Source organism: Symphodus melops, assembly GCF_947650265.1.
Source record: "Symphodus melops genome assembly, chromosome: 12".
Taxonomy (NCBI): domain Eukaryota; kingdom Metazoa; phylum Chordata; class Actinopteri; order Labriformes; family Labridae; genus Symphodus; species Symphodus melops.
Window position 1 is genome coordinate 21,835,237 of NC_136702.1, and position 21,150 is coordinate 21,856,386.

Sequence of the window (21,150 nt, forward strand, 5' to 3'; positions counted from 1 at the left end):
AGTTAAAAACAAACCTCTCACCTTGTTAGTATTTCTAACCAACAAACAGATGTTTACACTACTACGCTACTCAACTTGCAACTGCTCGCCCTCGATCTTTGCTCATACATTGCTGTACTAAGCATTCCTCTACCACTTGTTTTGTCTTTTGTCTGGGGGACTTTGCATTTGCATTCTTGTGCCGCATGATACAAACATAACAGACGCCCCCACTTAATATTGACACAACATATGGCACCTGTTCTGGTCAGGGTGTCTCTAATGTGTGGCATGTGGGGCGTGTTTACATCTCGCATCTATTCATTAAGTTACATTACTCGATTTACTCTCAAGTCAGTCCAGAGCTGGGTGTGGACACATTTTAACAAGAGTGGGCTCATGACTGGAAGGTCACAGCTTCAATTAGCAGACCTGCAGGCTGGACGAGGGTGGGGAGGAGGAAGCAGCGTTTGCTTTTGCCTAATTGCTTCTTGAGGTTTCCTTGAGTACGGCTCCAGCCGTTCCTGTGGTGCTGCTCAGTCACCAACAAATCAGACTGTGGACAAAACACCTGCACATATGAGTATATGCGAGTGAAGCCGGTCCGGAAGTGGAAAAGAAAGATGTTTTTATCCGTTAAGATCTGCCTCTGTTTTGTTTCCTTGTTTGCGAGGTTTCTGACTGATTGATTGTTTTCATTTTTTCATCTCAGACTACTTTACTGAGTGAGCTGCTTTTGTGTTTCAGATAAATCGTGGATGCACACCCCGGAGGCTCTGGCCAAGCATTACATACCCTACAATGCCAAGGTGAGTTTCTCTCCCGGACTGTTGGACCGGAGCGTGAGTACATCGTAAGAGCTTTGTGCCTGGAAATAACATCAACAACAAATAACCTAAGTGCAGAAAGAGACCTCTTGTTTTTGAACAGAGGTCGAGGATATGATGTGTCCGAATTAAAACAGAAAAACGTAAACATTGTGCCTCTTTTTTCCTTGGTATAGCTCCCTCTCAGTCAGTTTCCCATGATACATTTCTGCTGTGACAATTCCTTCGATCAAACTTGCTTAGAAGTTTTTATTATTTCTTTATTTTCTTCCTGTTGTCACCTCTTAAAAGATTGTCATAATTTCTTTCAGTCTCAAAGAGGCCTCACTTTAAGCAGTTACATGATGTCATTGTTTGTTGATGTTGGCACCCCCCTGTGGACAAAAGTGGTACATAAGGTGTACTAGTGATCTTGTTTCGATGGCTCTTTCCAATTTCCATGTTGGACAATTCTATATTTTTCTCTGTTGAAAGGACAAGAATTAATGGAAAGACATATTACTGGAAAGACTTTTACTTTCTTTAAATTTAATAAATAAATGTTATTTATTTATTTATTGAAAAAACGTTGAATGCTTATCGAAGAGAAATCTTTCAAACTGCACCAGGATACGTCGCCGCCTCTCATTCTCGTGTGCAGTAAACCCTGCTTCCCTTTTCCGCTGTATTCTCCCTGACTCCTGAAGCAATCGTGAATTAACAAAACAAAACGTCACAAAGCTGTTTCTCAGAGTCTCTTACCCGTCTGCCTCCATCTTTGTCGCTGGCTTTGTGACCTGCCTTTATATTCATTGATTATCAATATGCACTCATCTTTGATATTTATACAGAGCGTCCCTCTCAAAGGTTTTACTCACATGTTCACATGCTGAGGATTTATCATTAATGTCTCATCCAAAAATAGGTTTGATGGAAATATTATTTTAATATTTTATTGTAGCCTCCCACCTTCACCAAAGACAGAGAGAGAGAGAGAGAGAGAGAGAGAGAGAGAGAGAGAGAGAGAGAGAGAGTGAAGGAGCACACACTAACGTATGGTCAGTGCGGATGCCAAACTGAACCTGCTAGAGTTACTTTCAGTCAGAGGAGCTCGGCCAGTAAACGGCTCATCCTCCAGTAAGGCAGTGCTGTCCTCCTCTCCTGGTGAGCACCTCACGCTGCCTACCTGTCAGCGTACGTGTGTGGCTGTGCACTGTGCAGCTTGTGTTTGTAAATCTGAGATCAGCACAGAATCACATAGAGTACATTTGAGAAAAGGCCACCGCCCAACAGGCTGAAAATCCACTGATTTCCATCTCACACCGGTGGATTAGTTAACGTTCACTTTCTTCTTGTGATGTTCACAAACATTGTTCAGTCCAACAACTAAGAGGTTTGGATTATGAGTCAAAGCTGTAGTTGTTGATGAATGAACGATTGTTGAATCACACTTCTAAAGTAAAGCCAACAGCGACGTAAAGTTCTGCTGCACATCAGCGTCATCTTCTCAGTTAAAGAACAGCACGTGTTTGTCCACTGTGACCTCTGTGGATCCCGTCCTGCCACCTCTCCTAATGCATGTCATAAATCAGAGACGCTTCATACATACCTGTCTGCGAGGTGGAGGAAAGATTTATGATGAAGGCTGACTCGTGTTTTAGCCCGTGCTCTGTCACCGTCCAGTTCAGCCTCTTTATTCTTCAGTCAATATTCAGCTTCTTTTTTTTTTTTTTGTCTTTGTCTGATCCTGTTCTACATGTGTGTGTGAGTGTGTGTGTGGGTGTGTGTGTGTGTGTGTGTGTGTGTGTGTGTGTGTGTGTGTGCGCGTGTGTGTACTCTTTTATTCTTTGTTGCTCTTATGATCTGTGAAGGTTCCAGTCTGACCTCCTGACAGCAGCTTTATGAAAAGCTTAACAGACAATTCGGACTTCTGACTGATGTTCTGGTTTGCTCTCTGAGGTCATCACGGTGCTTCACTGTGTGATTGAGACTTTTCAATAACCAGATCAAAGCTCCTCATAGTAGGATGAAATAAAACAGTGCAGTAGTTTCCCTCTGCGCTGCGATGGGATAAAGTCATCCTTGTTAATCTTTCATTTCTAAACTTTCTCTGAGTTTACTCATCTCCACTTGTTTATTCATTAATGTTTGAACATCAGGGGTTTATGCGAAGTGACTCAAGCTTCTGTCAAAACATCCCCAAACTTCTGATCCATGAGTAACTTGAAGTGAAATGGCACGCTCCGCCATGACTGAGAACATGGCTTAAGATAAAACGCTTTCCTCTAAAAGTCTTTTCCAAATGCAGCCAACACGCCTTGAAGGAGGACTGTGTGACCTGGGGAGCACTGCTCTGTCAGTCTGCCTCTTTCTGCATCACTTTGACAAAGAGTTTCCCCTCCTATGAAGCAGTGAATCACTCAGCCGACATCCTGAGCTTCACACAAATTCTGACAGATCTGAAGTACAGTTTCCAAACTCCCGAAATCTACCAAACTACTTAAGCTCTCTGAGTGTTCGCAGCAAAGATACATGGGGGAACTGGCAGAGATCATGCCTTCAAAATAAAAGCATATTGTCGGCTTCGAGTGCTGAGTTGTATGTCTGGCTAAATTAGCTAAGATGTGAGAAAGGCCCTCATCAGTGAAGGATTTGGAGGAACCAGAGAGAAAGTGCTGTGTTTGGCCAATTCTCTCTGGCTTCAAGCTTCTATTTTTTTTTTAAATCAAAAAGTGCAAACAGTCTTTGTTTTTGCCTCCAGATTTTATTTTGAAACTTAAGATGAAGTGTTATTTGTGACATGGCACATGGTCCTGCAGCAGAAGCAGCCTGACTGCAGCCACTAATGAGAACACTCAGGTCATCTCTGCATCGTTCTGGCATTATGGTGAATCATCGTCTGCAGTAACAAACTTGGTCGACTTTTCAAAATCCCTTTGTTTCACTCCATACCTTAAGTGCAAACAGCTCGAAGATCCTCAGGCTGCAAAATAACAATCTAAGTTGAACAACATCTACTTTTGATTACAGAGGATTCTCTTGATGTAGCTCCAGTCGAGAGCTTAAATGAGATTTACCTGAGGCTGACGAGTCTGGAGCCAGAAGCTGCAGGATCATCTTCACGTAATGACAAACATCATTCATGGGTCATCAAGAACATCAATGGAAAAGTCAACTATCTTTTTTTAAAGCTCACAGAGATCACTTTAACATTTCATTTTCAGAATATTCTCTCAGAAATTTCATGGAATTAATTTTGACTCTGGTACAAATGATTTAAAGATTTCATGTGATCATTTGATGAGAACTACTTTTTTTTTTCCACAATGGCTCCATCATCTAAGTCTTCATCTTTGACACTAACCTGAAACAAGAAGTCAGTTTATCAACAATCATCAGACTCTTGGTAGACTGGGTCATGATTACACTCATTTAGACTCAGATAAAGTCAGGTGAACAGGTTTTCATGTTGGACTGTTTGGGCTCAGGTCATTTCAGCAGGAGCTCCGAGGTTTGCTTCTCTCTATCTATTCATCACTCTGGATGTTTATTTTTGATTATGATTGAACAGGACGGTCAATAAGTAAGAGCCACAACAAACACTTAATCAGTCACCCAATGATCCACATAACTCCTGACTCAGCCATAACTGTGTATGAATGCATGTTATCAGCTCGGATCGTAGCACCTCAACGGATACTAATTCGTTTTTGCAATTACTACTGTGCCTGTTTTATTACTGTGTTGTTTTAATTCATCACTGTGTCTTATTGTTGACATCTCTGTTTGTCAATGTTTTGTTGCATTGACCAAAAATTGAAACTCCATTTCTTTGTACCTGCTACAAAGATGATTAAGAGTTTGTTTTCTAGTCTGTCATCTTAAACTGCAGCCTTTTATAAACAGTCCAAAACTCCTGCTGTCTAAACCCCACACCAAAGAAATACAAACATTCACCTTCATTGTCACGAGCTGTCATTAACCAATCACATCAGCCTCCCTGTCAGTGCAGGTGGTATTTTCCTGTTCTGAATAGGGTTAGCTATTTGTTGAGATGAGTTGACAGTGAGGCTCGTCATCTCTTTCAGTGCTCTGTCACTCCCCTTATTATAATCAACTAGTGTTACAGACTTCTGGACTATTGGAGATCTTAAGAGAATAAATCTCTGAGTCAAACATGTGGACTCATATCACATTCAAACATTGTTCATGTTACCCTGCTCTTCAAATCTGCCCAGAACATTTCAGGGAACCGTCTCAGCACAGCTCTGCATCCACTCTGATTTATCATCTCATCAGACATGTAGTGGGTCTGAAATATATTGGAGTTCTCTGCACTTTTTTTCCCCGTCTGCATCCGAGGGTACACAGTGCCTCTACGCTTTCGACTGAATCTGCACGATGGGGAATAAGTGGGAGGAGGGGGCTTGTTTCTGCTGCATGCATCAGTTGATGGATGAGCCTCCGAGCTTGGCCTGCCTTGTGTATCCTCCCCAGTCGTCGCCCAGAATGCACTGGTCAGGAACGACTACTTCTCCAGTCTATTCTGGGCATCTGTCAGCAGTGCGCTCAGACCTGTCCTTAAGAGGATAGAGTACATTTGTCACACCGGCGCATACTGCTGACACCTTCGTATAACGACTTAATCCGTCTCTCGCTCCCATCGATAAGTGCCATTTTGGCCATTTTCATGTTGGCGTGATGACTCTCCTTCACAAAACATTAGAAAGACTAATTGCAAACTTCATCAACTAAGAATGTGATGATTCTAAACAAGTACATGAGTGGAAAGTGTCAAGCCTGAAAAGTAAAGATACATTTTGCAAATCCAAGGCATGCGAAGCTTCACACTGAACCTGTTATGTCTCAGAGACAATCCCTGTCAGTCTGAGCTGTTTGCCATGCTCCAGTGAGAGACACTGTTATTTTGTTTTCCCTAACCTTTAAGGGGCTGACACCACTGTTTATGAGGTCTGATATTGGAACAGGCTACACACATTAAGCCCAGGAGGCACTGCAGCAGTGTGTGTGTGCCTGGAACAATTACTGCTGCTGCTGCCAGGTGGGAACCATCACGCTCAGGCACAAAGGTTAATGGCTCCATCTGTTGGCGAACAGCAGAAGTGCCTATGTCTGTGTGTGTCTGTGCTTCCCTTACATGTAGAAGACATATGCTTTGTTAGCTATCCATGGGGGTGTGGGGGGGGTCTTAATGTCGTAAGATTCTGCGGAAATGAGCATGCATGAATAATTTGTTGCAGATGTTAATTTCCCTCATCTGAACTTTGAAATAAGAGGTGCCAGATGTTTTTGACTCAAATGTCAACTGTGATTGGTATGCTAATTTCAAAGAGTCAGCTCTGCACGCTGAGAGACATGTGCTCTTCCACAGGTCTTTGGTTTATGATGTAAGGAGATCTCCTCAGTTGTTCACTCCTTCTGGCCTGTTTCATGAAATAACTGTGCATCATGTGTAATTAAAGCCGTCTTCTTAATAACAACTTCTTCATGTGCCCACACAACGACCAGCTTATTAGGACCCCTGATGGGCAAAGTAAAAAAACATTGATTGCCTTTACAACGGCTGCTCTAAGTGTTTGGGGATATGTCCATGTAGCCGATGTGTTGGAAGCATGAACAGTGGACAGGTTGAAGATGGAGCGACTTTGACTTTGGCCAAGTTGTGATGGCCTAACGACGTGGTCTACAGTTTTCTGTACCTACAAAAGTGGTCCAAAGAAGGAAAACTGATATGGTGACAGGGTCATGGGCGGCCAAGGCTGATTGATACGGAGCGTGTGTATAAGGCAGGCTGTGAGGTTACTGCAGTCAGATGAACCACTGCACAACAGTTTGTTGGGTATGGGGCTGCCTCCCTGCACAGTGTTAGTGATGCTGAACCCTCTATGCCAGCATCAGAACTCAACCACAGAGCAAAAGAAGGAAGATGGCCTTGAGTAACACGACAGGTTCAAGGTGTTGATTTGGCGTTCAAAGTCCCCAGATCTCATTATAATGACTAACCAAGAACACTCCATGGAGGCCCCCCTCCCTCAACACTGACAGGACTTAAAGGGTCTGCTGCCAACGTCTTAGAGCCAGATAGCACAGCACTCCTTCAGAGGATCAGAGGAGTCCACGTGTCATCAGGTCAGGGCTCTTCAGGTTCTGACCGTACCAGAAGTCCTTCTGGCAGCTCTGCCATAGCCTTTAATTTATGCATCGTTTAACTCTTCGAATTTTATCTGATTATTTTTAACAATAGCGACAGTCAGACAGCTACTATGTCAGACTCAAGCATTGAACGCTCTTAGTGAAAAGTGCTGTTTAAAGCACTGAACCCTTACTCATGTTGTGAATGCATCTGTCTTTGTTGTGCTGCCGCTACATTTGAAACATGTCTTTGTGTTCTCTCTCCAGTTCCTTGGAAACACGGAGGTTGAAGCCCCAAAAGGCACAGAAGTTGTGAAGGATGCAGTCAGAAAGCTCAAGGTAAAGCCCGTCCCTCGGATGAAGTTGTGTACAGCCTGAAGCGTGGAAAAGTGTTCCAGAGTGACCCGATTGGATAGTCGCCTCAAAGCAAGGGTGGGGAGGAGGGGAGGAGGGAGTGAGTGACAAATACTCCCCTCCTTCATCAGTTAACAGCAAGGTGCCCTTGGAGTTTCTCAGCTCCGCAGGGTGTGGACGTCTTTAACTGCTGGATAAGCAGCAGCGTGCTCGCTCAACCCTCCCTGAGCTGATGCAAAATTCAATAAAACGATTTCTATCTGCCATGCGACCCATTGTCTCCTACCCTAAACCTGAATGTTTTTTAAATACGAAGATACATCGTTTTACAGTCTTCAGAAAAACAATGATGCTTAAGTCCAGGGATAGAGCATGAACACTCTCCCTGCTGAATTACATGATCTAATTACATGCTGCATTATAAGAGAGAGAGGGGGAAACTATTTCTCAAAACAGTATAATCCTTTAATGCTAAGCTAGTGTTAGAGTTAACACCACTCATGTAAACACAAGTGTGCATTAATGCTGTTTGTTCTTCATGCTGATTAGAGCTGCTGCCATTATTTATGTTCGTTTTAATTCATATTTGTAATGTTAAAGAGGTTGTAGTGCTTCTACCTCACAGGTAGCATCAGCTCTGCAGTGTGTGTGTGTGTGTGTGTGTGTGTGTGTGTGTGTGTGTGTGTGTGTGTGTGTGTGTGTGTGTGTGTGTGTGTGTGTGTGTGTGTGTGTGTGTGTGTGTGTGTGTGTGTGTGTGTGTGTGTGTGTGTGTGTGTGTGTGTGTGTGTGTGTGTGTGCGTGTGCAGCTTTAAAGGACAGGTGACATAGGAGGTACTCAGAAGGTGGTCAGAAGCGTATTCATTGAAATGCAGACTGAGATTTAAAAACTCTTTTCCAGAACAACAACTCCAAACCGACGGCCAGCTTCCAAATCGACCTTTGTCTGCTTCCCTGCATGTCATGACTCTATCCACTATCCTCTCTCTGGATAAAGACCCCAAAAATAAACTTTGAAAAAGAAAGAAGAAAGACAAAGAAAGAAGTCATATTAGAATCATCTGTTCTTCGTTATTCTCTGTATGAGCCTAGCTTTCGAAACAATAATATTTTACACATCACAGACAGAGAGGCTCTACTGACCTCAACAAACCTCAGCCTTCAGTCGCTGCAACATTGTTGAGTCCATGTTACAGTGAGCACAAGTTGAAGTGGACTAGCAGTGCTGGCCTTTCTGCCCTAGAACATCCAGAACCCAGACAGCCTCTCCTTTCTCTCAGCTCCCGGGTAATGTGGCTGCTCTCTGCCTGCTGGCCTCTCGTCTGTCTCCTCCTGCCAAGAGTTCAATCTGTGAGGCCGCTCGAAGGGGAGGCGTGTTTTCCTAAACCCATACCTCTATTGTTACATCCCATTTGATCTTAAAGACCAAGGCTCCATGGTTACTCTCCCTGACAATCAGTCCCAGCTCAGTTATCACTCCAAAAGGTCGTGTGAGGGTGATTAATGGTGATAATGGAAAAGAAAACAAAATAGAGCTGAAACAGGGGTCGAAGGAATGTTTCCATGGAGAAGCCCAGTACTGAGGTTTTGTGTCGGTTAAAAAATCAAATAAATGGTTTCTCCACTTCAGCAATATTAAAGAGCCGTACTGCTCTCTGTCCTGGTCGGCTCTTCTTAGTGTCAACAGGCCCAGAAAAGCAAATGTCTTAAATTACAGACGCTTAACTCAAGGCTACACAAGAGCTGGATAACTGCTGAATTACTCATTTGACTGTAGGTATCAATGTGTTGGAATGCAAATAATGTTAAATACTAAATAAGATATATGACATCTTATTTCACATACAGTCTCCCTAAAGTCAAAGGTTTTAATGTTAAACAGTGAGATCATGTCTTAGAATGAGAATCATTACTGTTTAGCTTCCAGTCAGAGTTCCTCACATCAGTGGTTAGCTTAACCTCGCTGCAGAGCGTTTCTGTCAGTTGGCAACGCAAGTGAATTGTAAAAGAGTCCAATCGCTTTTGGCCGGGTTTGAAAAGAAGCCTCATCGGCTCATTCCCAGATTTATTGAGCAGACTGTTGGATGGGTTTTTTTTAAACACTTAACCGGTGATGTGTTTTTTTATTTTATTTTAGTTCTCATTGCTCTTTAGAAATGTTCAGAAGCTTTTGTCCTCTGTAAGGACTTGTTGGAATATTTTGGATTTGTTTTCTTACCTCTATTATCTTAAAATATAATAACCAAAAACACATCATTATTATATTGTTGATAACATTAAGAAATATAATAATCTGACTTTTTGGTCAGTTGTAATTGGTTGCCAATACTCAGGGGCGTGTCCATGTTTCTTTGACTGCGGTGGCCTGAGTGTAATGTGCACACAAATAAACATCAGTTATTAGCCCTTTCTAATCTCACCAATAATAATCTACTTTGTAACACAAGGTAATTGCAACATTAAATCTTTTTTTAATAAAACAAACAAATGTAAATTCATTCACAATCTAAAAGTCCTGCACAGTCTTATTTGCAAATTGACATTTACTGGAAATGTTTTGGTCCCAACACAGTAAAACAGCTTGCATTACTTTCTTATGCACCTGTTTTATGAAATACATGTTACAACGTTTTTTATAATAATAAAAAAATAATTGAAAGGACTGAAAAGATATCCTACATTGATATGTAAAGAAAAATAAGTGCAGCCTTTCCAAAAAACAACCTGATAGTTGGTTTGAGCACACGTTCTTTGACGTCTTCTGCGTCCCCCTGGTGGTCAGATCTCCAGCATCATCAGGGGTGTTACAGACAGTCTCCTCTGTTGTACATACATCTCATTGTGGCAGAGCTGTATTGATGGAATGGACTGGAAACAAATCTGTATGTGTTCTCTCATCTGCAGTTTCAGAGGCACATCAAGAAGTCTGAGGGACAAAAGACCCCCAAAGTGGAACTGCAGATCTCCATCTATGGTGTGAAGATACTCGACCCGAAGACAAAAGTGAGCATTCTGTTGTTTTCAGAAGTTGTATGATTCTTTAAATGACAGCTGAACTGACACTGGTGAAAATACTGCGCTGATGTTCATGTTGTCTGTGAATAATGAATGTGTCGGGCTTGTTTTTTTCACAGGATGTGCAACATAACTGTCAGTTACACAGGATATCCTTCTGCGCTGATGACAAAACCGATAAAAGAATCTTCACTTTTATCTGCAAAGACTCTGAATCCAACAAACACCTGTGCTACGTGTTTGACAGTGAAAAGTGTGTAAGTATCACCTGCTTCCTGTAACCTGTCATCCACATGTTGTGATTTGATACTGAGCTTTGAGCTCATGTGGCTTTCATTTTGATTGATATCCACGTCTTTTAATTAACTTTCTTTGAAGTGAACGTTCCAATGAAAAGAAGCCGTGCTGACATTTAGGAAAGCATCACGACTGAGTCTCTGTTCCTCTTCTGCTGCAGGCGGAAGAAATAACTCTAACGATCGGCCAGGCCTTCGACTTGGCCTACAAGAAGTTTCTGGAGTCTGGAGGCAAAGATGTGGAAACCAGGAAACAGATCGGAACTCTCCAGAAAAGAGTATGTGTCACATCTCTCTGAGTCGGCTTGTTTGTTTTGACGTCAACTTTAATTGAATTTGAAAACTCATACCAGCACGCTGACACAGTCACACGTTTATTAATTAATGTGGCGCTTGTTTGTTAAGGATTGGTTTAAATCATTAAGTCTGCACAATAATGAAGCTGTGTTGATGAAAACTGTCAGTAATGAATATTAATGGTTGTTAGCTTGGTGTTACAGAGCCAGTCTGATATTGAATGATTGTGCAGTCTGCTGAAACTCTGGAGCGTTCTCACTGGTTTGGATTCAATTGTGATTGAAGTGTTTGCATGAACTTAATTAATTGACAGAACGTGGTACTGTGTTCACATCACTGTATCATTTGCACTACTTTCTTAAAATATAGATATTAGTATATGGGGCAGTATGGCTTTATTTAGATGAGGGAAAGATCAGACTAGAACCCGAGTCGCCTACTTGGAGGACTATGGAAACTGTATATGGCCTTTCAGCGACTTTTCTTAACTCAGGAATCACTTACAGCATTTGTTCTGTAGTTTCTGTTTCACTGTGTCTTTATCAGTGGATTCAAGAAGAAGAAGAAGTGCTTCGAGTTTAATCTTTTCAACTTCCAATCAAGTTCTGTCTTTTCTTAGTTTCATTCATAGTTCTGAGAGGACGTCCAACAAAGAGGACAGAAAGCCTCAATACATACAGATCATGATATGATGCTGTTAGCGATGACATCATGTAGCAAGAGGAGGGAGGGCTTTGGAGATGGAGGTTACTTAAGACATCTTTCAAGGGACCCATGGGTGCTGCTGTCAGTTCCATCTGTCCTATGAACTGAAAGTATTTACACATAATTGACTGTACTTAAAGAACGTCAATCTAAGCAGGTTCATTAGTCTAATGTATCAAAAGTATCATTTATTATAAAACTCATTAAACTGATAAAACCTGATTCCATGAGACAATGAGCATCACCTGTGGCCGTCATAACTCGTGAAATGTTAAATAGCAGTAAGACGATGTGCTGGTGGGGTTTTGTAAAAATGAAAGCACTGACTCATCTCATTGACTCATTTCTTTTTCTTTGCTTGTTCCGAACAGTACAGGACTTGTTTTTGATTTTTTTTTTTGTTCTCGTCAGTCGAATGTGATTACATGTTTTTGACTTGACATGAGAGAGAGTACACTTGCTTAAATGTGACTTTTATATGATAGAACATGATGAAGAGTAGACTGAAGGCATGACGTTTTATTCCAGTAATACCTTCGTACCTTTTACAGTCGTACCTTTAAAGTTTATTTATTTATTTATTTTATGTTTTTTATGCAGATCCAAGAACTGGAAACAGAAAACTCTGAGCTGAAGAAACAACTTCAAGATCTGGAAGAGCAGCTGATGATTGCTCATGAGCCACCGGTAAGAACCCTGCAGACTCACCGACACAAACACAGACATCAAGACTGAACCAGACGTAGTGTCTACACATGAAGGACTTTTTATTCACTGCAGTATCTGTGGCTCCTTTACTGGTGACGGTACTGGAACAGTCACTCTAATCAGCTTCATGAAAATACCTAAAGCCTGATTTATTCTGCTGTCATGAATCTGTGCTGCAGCACTTCTCCCTCTACCTACAAAGAAGCCTCCATAGACTGATGTGCACCTCCTCCAAAACGTAACTTCATGTTCAAACGATGCAGACCACAAGCTCTGTGATTGGTCCGCTGGGTTGCATCAGACTGCCGGTATTTACAGCATTTTATGCAGAGACTTCATCTGAAGGAACAACTCTAAAAGGCTCCAAATCCAACATTATACACTCGATAACAGTCGCCATGGTTTCCTGTCCACCAACAAGGAGGAAATGTGGCAGAACTGAAAACTGGTGAAATAACAAATATAGAAATCACACAGCAACTGGAGCTTTTTGGTGGAGTATTTCAGAGCTGCACAGACACACCAACGCGCCACAACGTAGTGCTCACGACAGCGTAGACGACGACGACGACGACGACAACATCGACGTAGATTCCATTCAGAAGTATTTAAACCAGGCATACAACATTACACAACATAGGCTTCTGGTGATACCTAGTTCACTTGAATTGAAATGTTGCAGACAGACTGTATTATGTTCATCATTTGGGATTCCACACCAGCCAAAAGTCCCAGACCCAACAATGTTTAAATTATAAAAGTTTTTCCAACTCAAACATGCACGTTTCTTCACTACTTCTGGGGGTTGCTGTGTTTGCTAATAACGCTTCTGTGATTAAATGCAGCGCCTCAAACTAAAGTTCAGATTGACCCCAGCTCTCTGGAGGGAGTCTGTGGGGTCTAAGCTGTGTCTGATGCAAAGCAATTACACACCTGATTGGTCTGATGAGGGACGCGATACATTCCCCCGTCTAACAGGGCCAAATGTCACTTTGTGTAGCAGCCTCCTGTGAATGCAATTACCCTCACCTCTTCCTTCTCTGCAAAACGGAATAACGCTCTCCTTTTTCTGCTCCTTTTCTGTGTGCGATCTTTCCTCAGCCGCTGCACATAAACTCGTCTAATGAGGCGTACATGCTGCAGAGGCCGTCCTCTCTCTTCTGGTGTCACAGCATCAAGTCGCTCTCGTGTCTGGAGATCTCCTCCGTCACGCTCACTCCGATGAGCTCGCCGGAGTCCAACTTATCCTCTGGGTTACTAACTCCTCCACCTGCCAAACCCCCCCTCCTTCCTCCTAAACCTGCCGAGGGATGCAGCATCCCGCGGCCTCGCGTAAACACTCTATGCTTCTTCTCCGTTCTTTCTTCTCTTAGCTTTGTTGCCTGTCCCTGAGGTATTTCGTGTCTCCTGTTTTGTCTTTTTTTTTTCTGCTTCTTCTCTTGCTTTCATATTAAAAAAAATAGCCCTTTTATAGTTTCTGTGTGTAACACACAGCCGGCCTTGCTTCATCATGTTTGTGCCTTTAAAACAGGCCGGGAGTATTTCCATGAAACCACAGTCTACAGATGTTTTCGACATGGTTCCCTTCTCTCCTGTGACACCGCTGGTACCCACACCAGCCAGCAACGGCTGCCCCCCACCCCCACCGACCACATTACCACCTGATATACGTGAGTCGGGGCTTCATCACTTTCTGATTTGAGGATTTACAGCTTTTGATTTGATCTGCTTAACGGTTAAATCTGCAGCACTGAAGGATTGCTGCCGTTTAAAGCTCACTGCCTTTTTTATTTATGCTGTTTTTCCTTTTTGAGCCAGCGTGATGTTTAACTGCTGTGTGTGTGTGTGTGTGTGTGTGTGTGTGTGTGTGTGTGTGTGTGTGTGTGTGTGTGTGTGTGTGTGTGTGTGTGTGTGTGTGTGTGTGTGTGTGTGTGTGTGTGTGTGTGTGTGTGTGTGTGTGTGTGTGTGTGTGTGTGTGTGTTCGTAGGGAAAGACCTGTTTGGCGCTGAGCCGTTTGATCCGTTCACCTGCGGATCAGCTGACTTCCCTCCAGACATTCAGTCCAAGCTGGATGAGATGCAGGTGAGCTCCAGTCTGTGTCTGACTCCTCTGTTTTGTTTTTGTCAGAGCTGCAGGCAGGCGGATTAAACTGTGATCTTCTGTCAGGTTTTTGAAGATTCATATTCTCGTTCTATTTTTAACCAAAGGTTTTGTGCTTGTTGGAGTCGCGGCTCAAAGGTTGGCACTGGAAAGTTTGGTCATTTGCAGTGGACTACAAACGATCGCAGGAGGCTGTTTGTGAAGTCATAAATGTTCACTGTGGAGGCAGGATCAATGAAGGAGCAGCAACGAAGCAGATGTAGAAGCAGATTAATTCTATCTTCTTACTGTGTTTATTCTGAACAAGCCAACCTCAATAAGATTAGAATAAATGCCTTCGTTAACTCGGCGGTGAATAATTGTAGGATTGATCACTTACATGGAAGCAGCTGTGCAGTCAGGTAGAAAACGCAGCAGTACACCGTTTTCAGCGGCGAAAAGATGTTAGTGTTTTGTAACATGTCTTCATTTCCCAGCGGAACAACAGACCACAGCTGTATCTGTGCTCTGATGGAGCAACAAATGAAGAGATGATTTTTTTTTATTGACTATTTAGAATAATTTAATGATCCGTTCATGCAGCCAAAATATTCTGGATTATCACATGATTCAAAGTCAGTCTGTATAATTGGACTGGTTGCTGATCTGTTGTGCTTCCTTCAGAGGAGCCTCTGGCACAAAACAACGACACGCTGTAGAAGACGGTCAGATATCTGAGCGTGATTCTCACCAAGTTAATTTGACGGCCAAAGTTGAAGTCAAGAAAAACGCAGTGTGTTCCCTTTGTGTCTTTTCAGCAGCAGTGGGGTCTGAATCAGCTCGACACATCTCACAGAGAAGTGAATAGAACCACAGGAGTGTTCAATTCAACTGCTGCTGCTTGCTGTGTACATTTTCTCCCCTTCAAAAGCCAGTTTTAATTTGCTAGAAAGATTTCATAGATCAGACGCCGTGGGCAGGTTAGTGCATATTATAGTCAGACCAGTTCTTTTTAAGGCACATCCTGATTGGCTGCCCCCCGCCCCCTTAGAAAGTGATAGACGTGAGTGTGATCTCAGAAGGAAAGGCAAAGAGACATAAGACGTTGATGAATGATGCATACAATGGACATATAATAATACATGCATTATATGTGATGTTTCACTGATGACTGCGTTGTCTAATGTTTGAGAAGGATTTCACTGGTTTGGGTTGTTTTTAGTTGGCAAACGCACTCAGCCATAAAACAATGACTAGATACTGTTGATGCACATAGACTCCAAATATATACTCATTTATTTACTTTATTCAGAAAAAGCATGAACAACCATTTGGAGCCTGATGAGCTCTTCATCAGGTGCCTTACCTTGATATTTGTAAGGGGTTTAACCAAATGTCCCTAACACTGAATCCATAAAACAGACTGGTTGATAGAAAACGGCATAACCCAATTCGGGGTCTGACAAGAAACATTCCTCTGTACATGGTGTGGAGAATCACATTACCTTTACTCTGTGAATGTCAAGCACCTATTTAGAACAATCTCTCATTACACTGCTAGCTGAGTCAGTACCTTTTGCTTCAGAGACATTTCCATATGATATACATTTCTTCAAGTATGGTCACAGCTACTCAGAATAGATTGTAGTCTGCTGACATCAAGGTCATTTCTACAGATTGTACCCAAACTGAATGATGACACAGAAATGCAATATTCTTCAGCAGCCATGTCTCCATCTGATCTATTTGTTTCTATAGGACAACATTGTTCTGCTTCGAAAATTCACTTGGAGAACTATTTTGGAAACCGCTGCTGTAGCTTGTCATGCTATCAGACTGTATCAGTCATTACAGACACAGTTGAAGTCTAGTGATGAGTGTTTCTCAGTGTGTCTTTGTGAAGGTTTGAATGTGCTGTGGTCACAGAAAACATGAACCTTCTGTTTCTGCATGTTGAACTGTATTCACAGGAGTTTGCCTGTAAGGAGACGTTGCACACCACCCTGTGCACTGCGCCTGAACTATTGCTTCTATTTCTACCTTTTCTTAATCACAAACATCTGAATTCATCTATTTTCCCTGCTGCCTGTAGCGTCAGAGATGGTTTGTACTCTTTGCTCTATGCTGGTTTTGATGTGTGTTGTTGTCTTGCATGTGTTGGGGATTGCTGCATGAACTCATGAACCTAAAGCTGAAAACGTGCTTCTAGTTCGATCTTTTCAACTCTCAACAGTCTCTCACTAGAGAGTCCTTGCAGTGTGCTGTGTTCAAGTCTTCTCACCTGACACTCAAGAAACAAAGGCAAACCATTTGTAACTTGTGTTTGCATTTTGTTTTGTTATTCTGCTTGTTCATAGTCTATTTGTAGCTTGTCATGTGCAGTATGTCTATTACTGGAGCTGCCAACGGACTGCAGATGTTTTTTTGTGCATGCAGAGTTAGCCTTTTTTGCAAACTCTGCATGTTTACGACATGTTCTGCTTTATCCTGTTGGATGAACACATAATGAAAGACAAATGTAAGTCAGCACACTGATTCTTCAAAGAATTCTTTCTTCAGGCAGTATCTGTGAAAAGATGTGATCTTCTTTAAGACACCAAGTAACATTGGATAACCATTTTATAAACTCTGTTAGAGACCACTAAAATGAGCGCAGTAAGGCTTAATTCTCTGTAGATTTTTGCAGTGAGGAACATCAAATTTCCTGGATTCTAATCGTCAATCTGAAAACATATGTTCTTTTTCTCTTTAGCATGCATGCATGCATCATGCCTTGTTGTTTGTATTTGAGTTCATTATTTTGATCACGTGATGCATGTCCAAGCATGACCGAACAACCGCGCTTTGGCGTCAGTTTCGTTCAGCATTTCCATCGCTCTAATCTTGACGTTCCACAGACGTATTTTTCCTCATAGAAAGCGGCTCAGTGTGACTGAATGTCTCTCTTCCAGGAGGGGTTCAAAATGGGACTAACCTTAGAGGGCGCCGTCTTCTCCTTGGACCCGCTCGACGGCCGCTGCTGATGCCAAGAAGATGCTCTTTGTCGCAGTACTTTGACCTCGTTTGTATGAAGAAAGTGCCAAAATCCACTCCACGGTCGAGTCAAGATGTCACACTTTTCATCTTGAGGTTTATATGCATTTGCATTTACATGTTTTCTGATATTTCAAGGTAAACTCGGATCTGTTATAGAAAAGAACTATTTTTGTAAAAAGAAAAACACTTATGGAAGGATTAGTTTTGAGTACCTTTGCTTGAACAGGCAATGAGGGATGTAAATAGTCGAATCTGTCCAATGGTACACAGAGTTTTCATATGAGACCGTTTGTGTGTGAGTGTGTGTGTGTGTGTGTGTGTGTGTGTGTGTGTGTGTGTGTGTGTGTGTGTGTGTGTGTGTGTGTGTGTGTGTGTGTGTGTGTGTGTGTGTGTGTGTGTGTGTGTGTGTGTGTGTGTGTGTGTGTGTGTGTGTGTGTGTGTGTGTGCACCATTTGAAACCTGTATTTGTTCAAACATTCCTGTTTGTATGGTGATCACAAGCTGGCGAAGAAGAGCAAAGGAATATGTTTCACTAACACAGCTTGACCATGACAACACATATCTTATTTTAATCGACATTAATTCTCACACTATGTAGTTAATCCAGCCTCATCTTTTTTAGAGCTAACTCTCAACCTTTGTTTTTTTTACGACAATGTGTTGTTTGTTCTATTTTTGTATCACACAACATTAAGTTGCCATGTCAGTATTTAGTTGTCATATTTTTTACATTGTCATCATTTTAGCCTCCTTTGTTTTCTTGCACCAGAAGGCACTTTGGATTGGACAGCTTCTGTCCATACACAGTACTATTCCCATTATTCTACTTTTGGTTGCATTGACTTTGTTGTTACAGTTATTAAACCAATATGTCCAGAAAAAATGACTTGACTCTATTACTGATGACCACCTGCATGACTGCTCTGTGATTGATTTGACAGATGTCTGCTTCCAAAGGTTCTATAACCCGCCCTGCCTGTACAGGTAGTAGTAGTGTTAGTCCATCTGAGGCGGCTGTGGATCAGTGGTGGATTAAGTCATCTCTCAACCTTGATGGTCAGGGGTTCAATCGCTGCAGCCACATGTCTAATGTGTCCTTAGGAAAGAAGACACTCCACCCCAAGATGCTCCCGCTGCTTCGTTGAATGTGTATAAATGAGATTAGGTAATACTGCTGGACACAACTACACAGCAGCCTCTACCATCAGTGTGTGACCTGCGGTGTAAAAGAACTTGGAGTTGTTAGAAGACTTGAAAGGTGCTATATGAGCTCAGGTCCATTTAGCATTGAACCACCTTTTCAGGCCCATAGGATACAATTCAGTACAGTACAGGACAAACCGTGAAAATCTCAAAGTCCAACACATATGACACCGCTAACCCTTTTCATGTTTAACATTTGTTTACTGTATGTTAAAATTTCTTGTCACTTGCAGCAGTTTCTGCTGCCACAAGAGGTCGCCTCACTACTATAAACATCATTACATGGGTGGTACTAAGTTGTTTCACAGATGACCTAGATTTGTCTTAATGTCTGTTGCTTCCTGGAAACATTTTGCTCACACTTCTTTTCCTCAAACCAAAAACAAAAAACTTTTCTTCTCACGTTTTAAAGTTTGAAACTTCTTTCCAACCATTATATGTGCTGCTGTTAGATCAAGCGCACAATTTGATTTCCAAACAAGAGGAATGCTTTTGATTTCAATGACTCCCTGACTCTTCAGAGCCCCATGTTGGATGCTTATTTGCTATTAGCATGCTAACAAATTCAACTAAAAGGGTTAAACCAACCATTTATTGCACAATAAAAATAGGCATGTTAGCCTTGTCATTTTGTGTGTGTGTGTGTGTGTGTGTTAGCATTCTGGTCTTAGCATGAGTTTCTATGAAGGCTTAGGCCTAACAGGAGTGCTAACATGACTGCAGTGAGGTAGATAAATGTCGTGAAAAGTGTTGAAGTTTCAGGAACCCTTCACTCTGCTGCTGTCCTACTTCTTCACACTATCACTATCACACTTACTTTCTCTTATAAATCAAATGTTCTGGGGGTTTAGCCTCAGGAGTTCTCTCTTGAGGCAGACATTTTATTCCTGTACAGTAAAAGGTTTTAAAGACCAGTTGAACTCATCTGAAACAAGAACAGGCAGAGAGAAGACATTTCAATATTTATTTTTCAAAGGATGATATGCGTCTGCTTCTAGTGTGGAAAGCCCCTTCCTCCTCCTCCTCTCTGCCTCAGGGGTGTCAGCAGGCAGCCAAGCCTCTTAAACTTAAAAATCTATAATAAATAGACCAAACGGTCACAAAAGAATTACCTAAAGACACATTTAAACATTTAAAACATCCAGCTTACATTACATACAAAGGTGAGGCTACATAAATACATCAATGTTTTTTTTTTAACTATAATATGTATCTTCAAAAAAAAAAAAAAAAAGCTTTATGTGCAAAATGACAACCATTCTAACTATAGCTGAATTAATATGACAGGAGCTTGGGGGGATTAACAAGCGTTTTGTTTAATTTGTTGCATAGCAAGAAATACAAAGCAAACAGGCACTCACAGCCATCTTATCTAAAAAAAACAACTGGTTATAAAAAAGGAGTTCAAGAGCATATATGTCCAGGATACTGAGAAGGGGCAACTGACATGCATAAAAACCCAATATTCTAAGCTACCTTTTACTGCACCATATTGAATCTACAGGAAAATTACAAATCACCACACACCACTCACACGACACCTCATTCATCTCTCCGTCGTTGACAGAAAGATCTTTATTGGTATCCCCAAACCCCGCCCTGTACCGCGCAGCCAGGAGAAGTGCACAAGGATCACACTACTTACAAAACAGCACCTGTGAAAACAAGATTTACATGTAGTGTCATCGGTTCTCCGTTTGGGTGACGAGGTAGCTAACACTGAGGAGTCGACAGTCTTAATGTGTCTTTAATGTTCCACGTTTGTTGGTACAGAGTTTGAAGCAACTGGATACAGACATTGGATCATCAAAACTGTCTCTGGAAAATACCTGTGCCAGTGAAGGCGTCATCGGCTGTATGTTTCCTCTATAGCACCACAATGTTGTCTTATATTCAAACATTTAGAACAATAAAGTAAAAGACAAATTTGTAAAAAATAGTGAAAGTGGCAGAACAACATTTAACGTAGCTTCGGTGGGATCTTTCAGCCTATAAACAGCAGTTACCATTTAAAGCCTCTATTCGGTAAATTTCTGGTATGAAATAAAATTAGAAAGTCAAATCTTCAGAGCTAAATTAAACTTTGAAAGAGGTTAGCATTGAATGCATCATGCTTAAAGTCAAACATCCACAAGAAGACAGGAATGATTCTGATTTGTACCAATTTTTTTAGGTCAATTTCAAACATTCATCCTAACTTACAAATCTTCGATGTCTTGATCTGGGTTGAAGGCACAATAAATATCTTGCCACAATAGTCCTCAGTACTCGTATGTACAATGTGGCTGATCGCGTCAGCTGCTAGTTCAATAGTCTCAAGATTCTCCTCCACGCTTCCCTGCTGACAGTTTTACAAGAAGCACACAGGCCCGATGTCAACGCCGAACTCTTGATCCGAGCCACCAATGTCCACGGGGGCAATGTCCACAATAGGAAGTCTTGCTGTTTTCTGTGTCCTGTACTCAAACACTGTCTTGCCCCACCGGCCATTTGCTTGCTGTGAAAGATAAACAGAAAGAGTT

The 21,150-nt window shown here is 41.8% G+C and overlaps 2 protein-coding genes across 6 annotated transcripts in view; one reads left to right on the forward strand and one right to left on the reverse strand.

Moving 5' to 3' along the window:
- Positions 1–17,671, forward strand: part of gulp1a (GULP PTB domain containing engulfment adaptor 1a) — an 88,727-nt gene extending 71,056 nt beyond the window's left edge. For 3 of the 5 annotated variants that reach the window (XM_079357207.1, XM_079357205.1, XM_079357208.1), the window contains 10 exons: positions 727–788; positions 7,206–7,277; positions 10,194–10,292; positions 10,424–10,561; positions 10,762–10,878; positions 12,203–12,289; positions 13,412–13,642; positions 13,842–13,980; positions 14,298–14,392; positions 17,341–17,671. In XM_079357207.1, coding sequence (XP_079213333.1) covers positions 727–788; positions 7,206–7,277; positions 10,194–10,292; positions 10,424–10,561; positions 10,762–10,878; positions 12,203–12,289; positions 13,412–13,642; positions 13,842–13,980; positions 14,298–14,392; positions 17,341–17,412 — 1,112 coding nt within the window. In that variant the 3' untranslated portion in view covers positions 17,413–17,671. Of the gene's footprint in view, positions 1–726; positions 789–7,205; positions 7,278–10,193; positions 10,293–10,423; positions 10,562–10,761; positions 10,879–12,202; positions 12,290–13,411; positions 13,643–13,841; positions 13,981–14,297; positions 14,407–17,340 lie in introns of all 5 variants that reach the window. The other 2 variants (XM_079357206.1, XM_079357209.1) reach the window with 2 other exon arrangements.
- A 2,253-nt stretch (positions 17,672–19,924) lies between these two features.
- Positions 19,925–21,150, reverse strand: part of col5a2a (collagen, type V, alpha 2a) — a 48,637-nt gene continuing 47,411 nt past the window's right edge. The window contains exon 54 of the mRNA XM_079356885.1: positions 19,925–21,125. Within this exon, the coding sequence (XP_079213011.1) occupies positions 20,979–21,125 (147 nt within the window). The 3' untranslated portion in view covers positions 19,925–20,978. The remainder of the gene's footprint in view (positions 21,126–21,150) is intronic.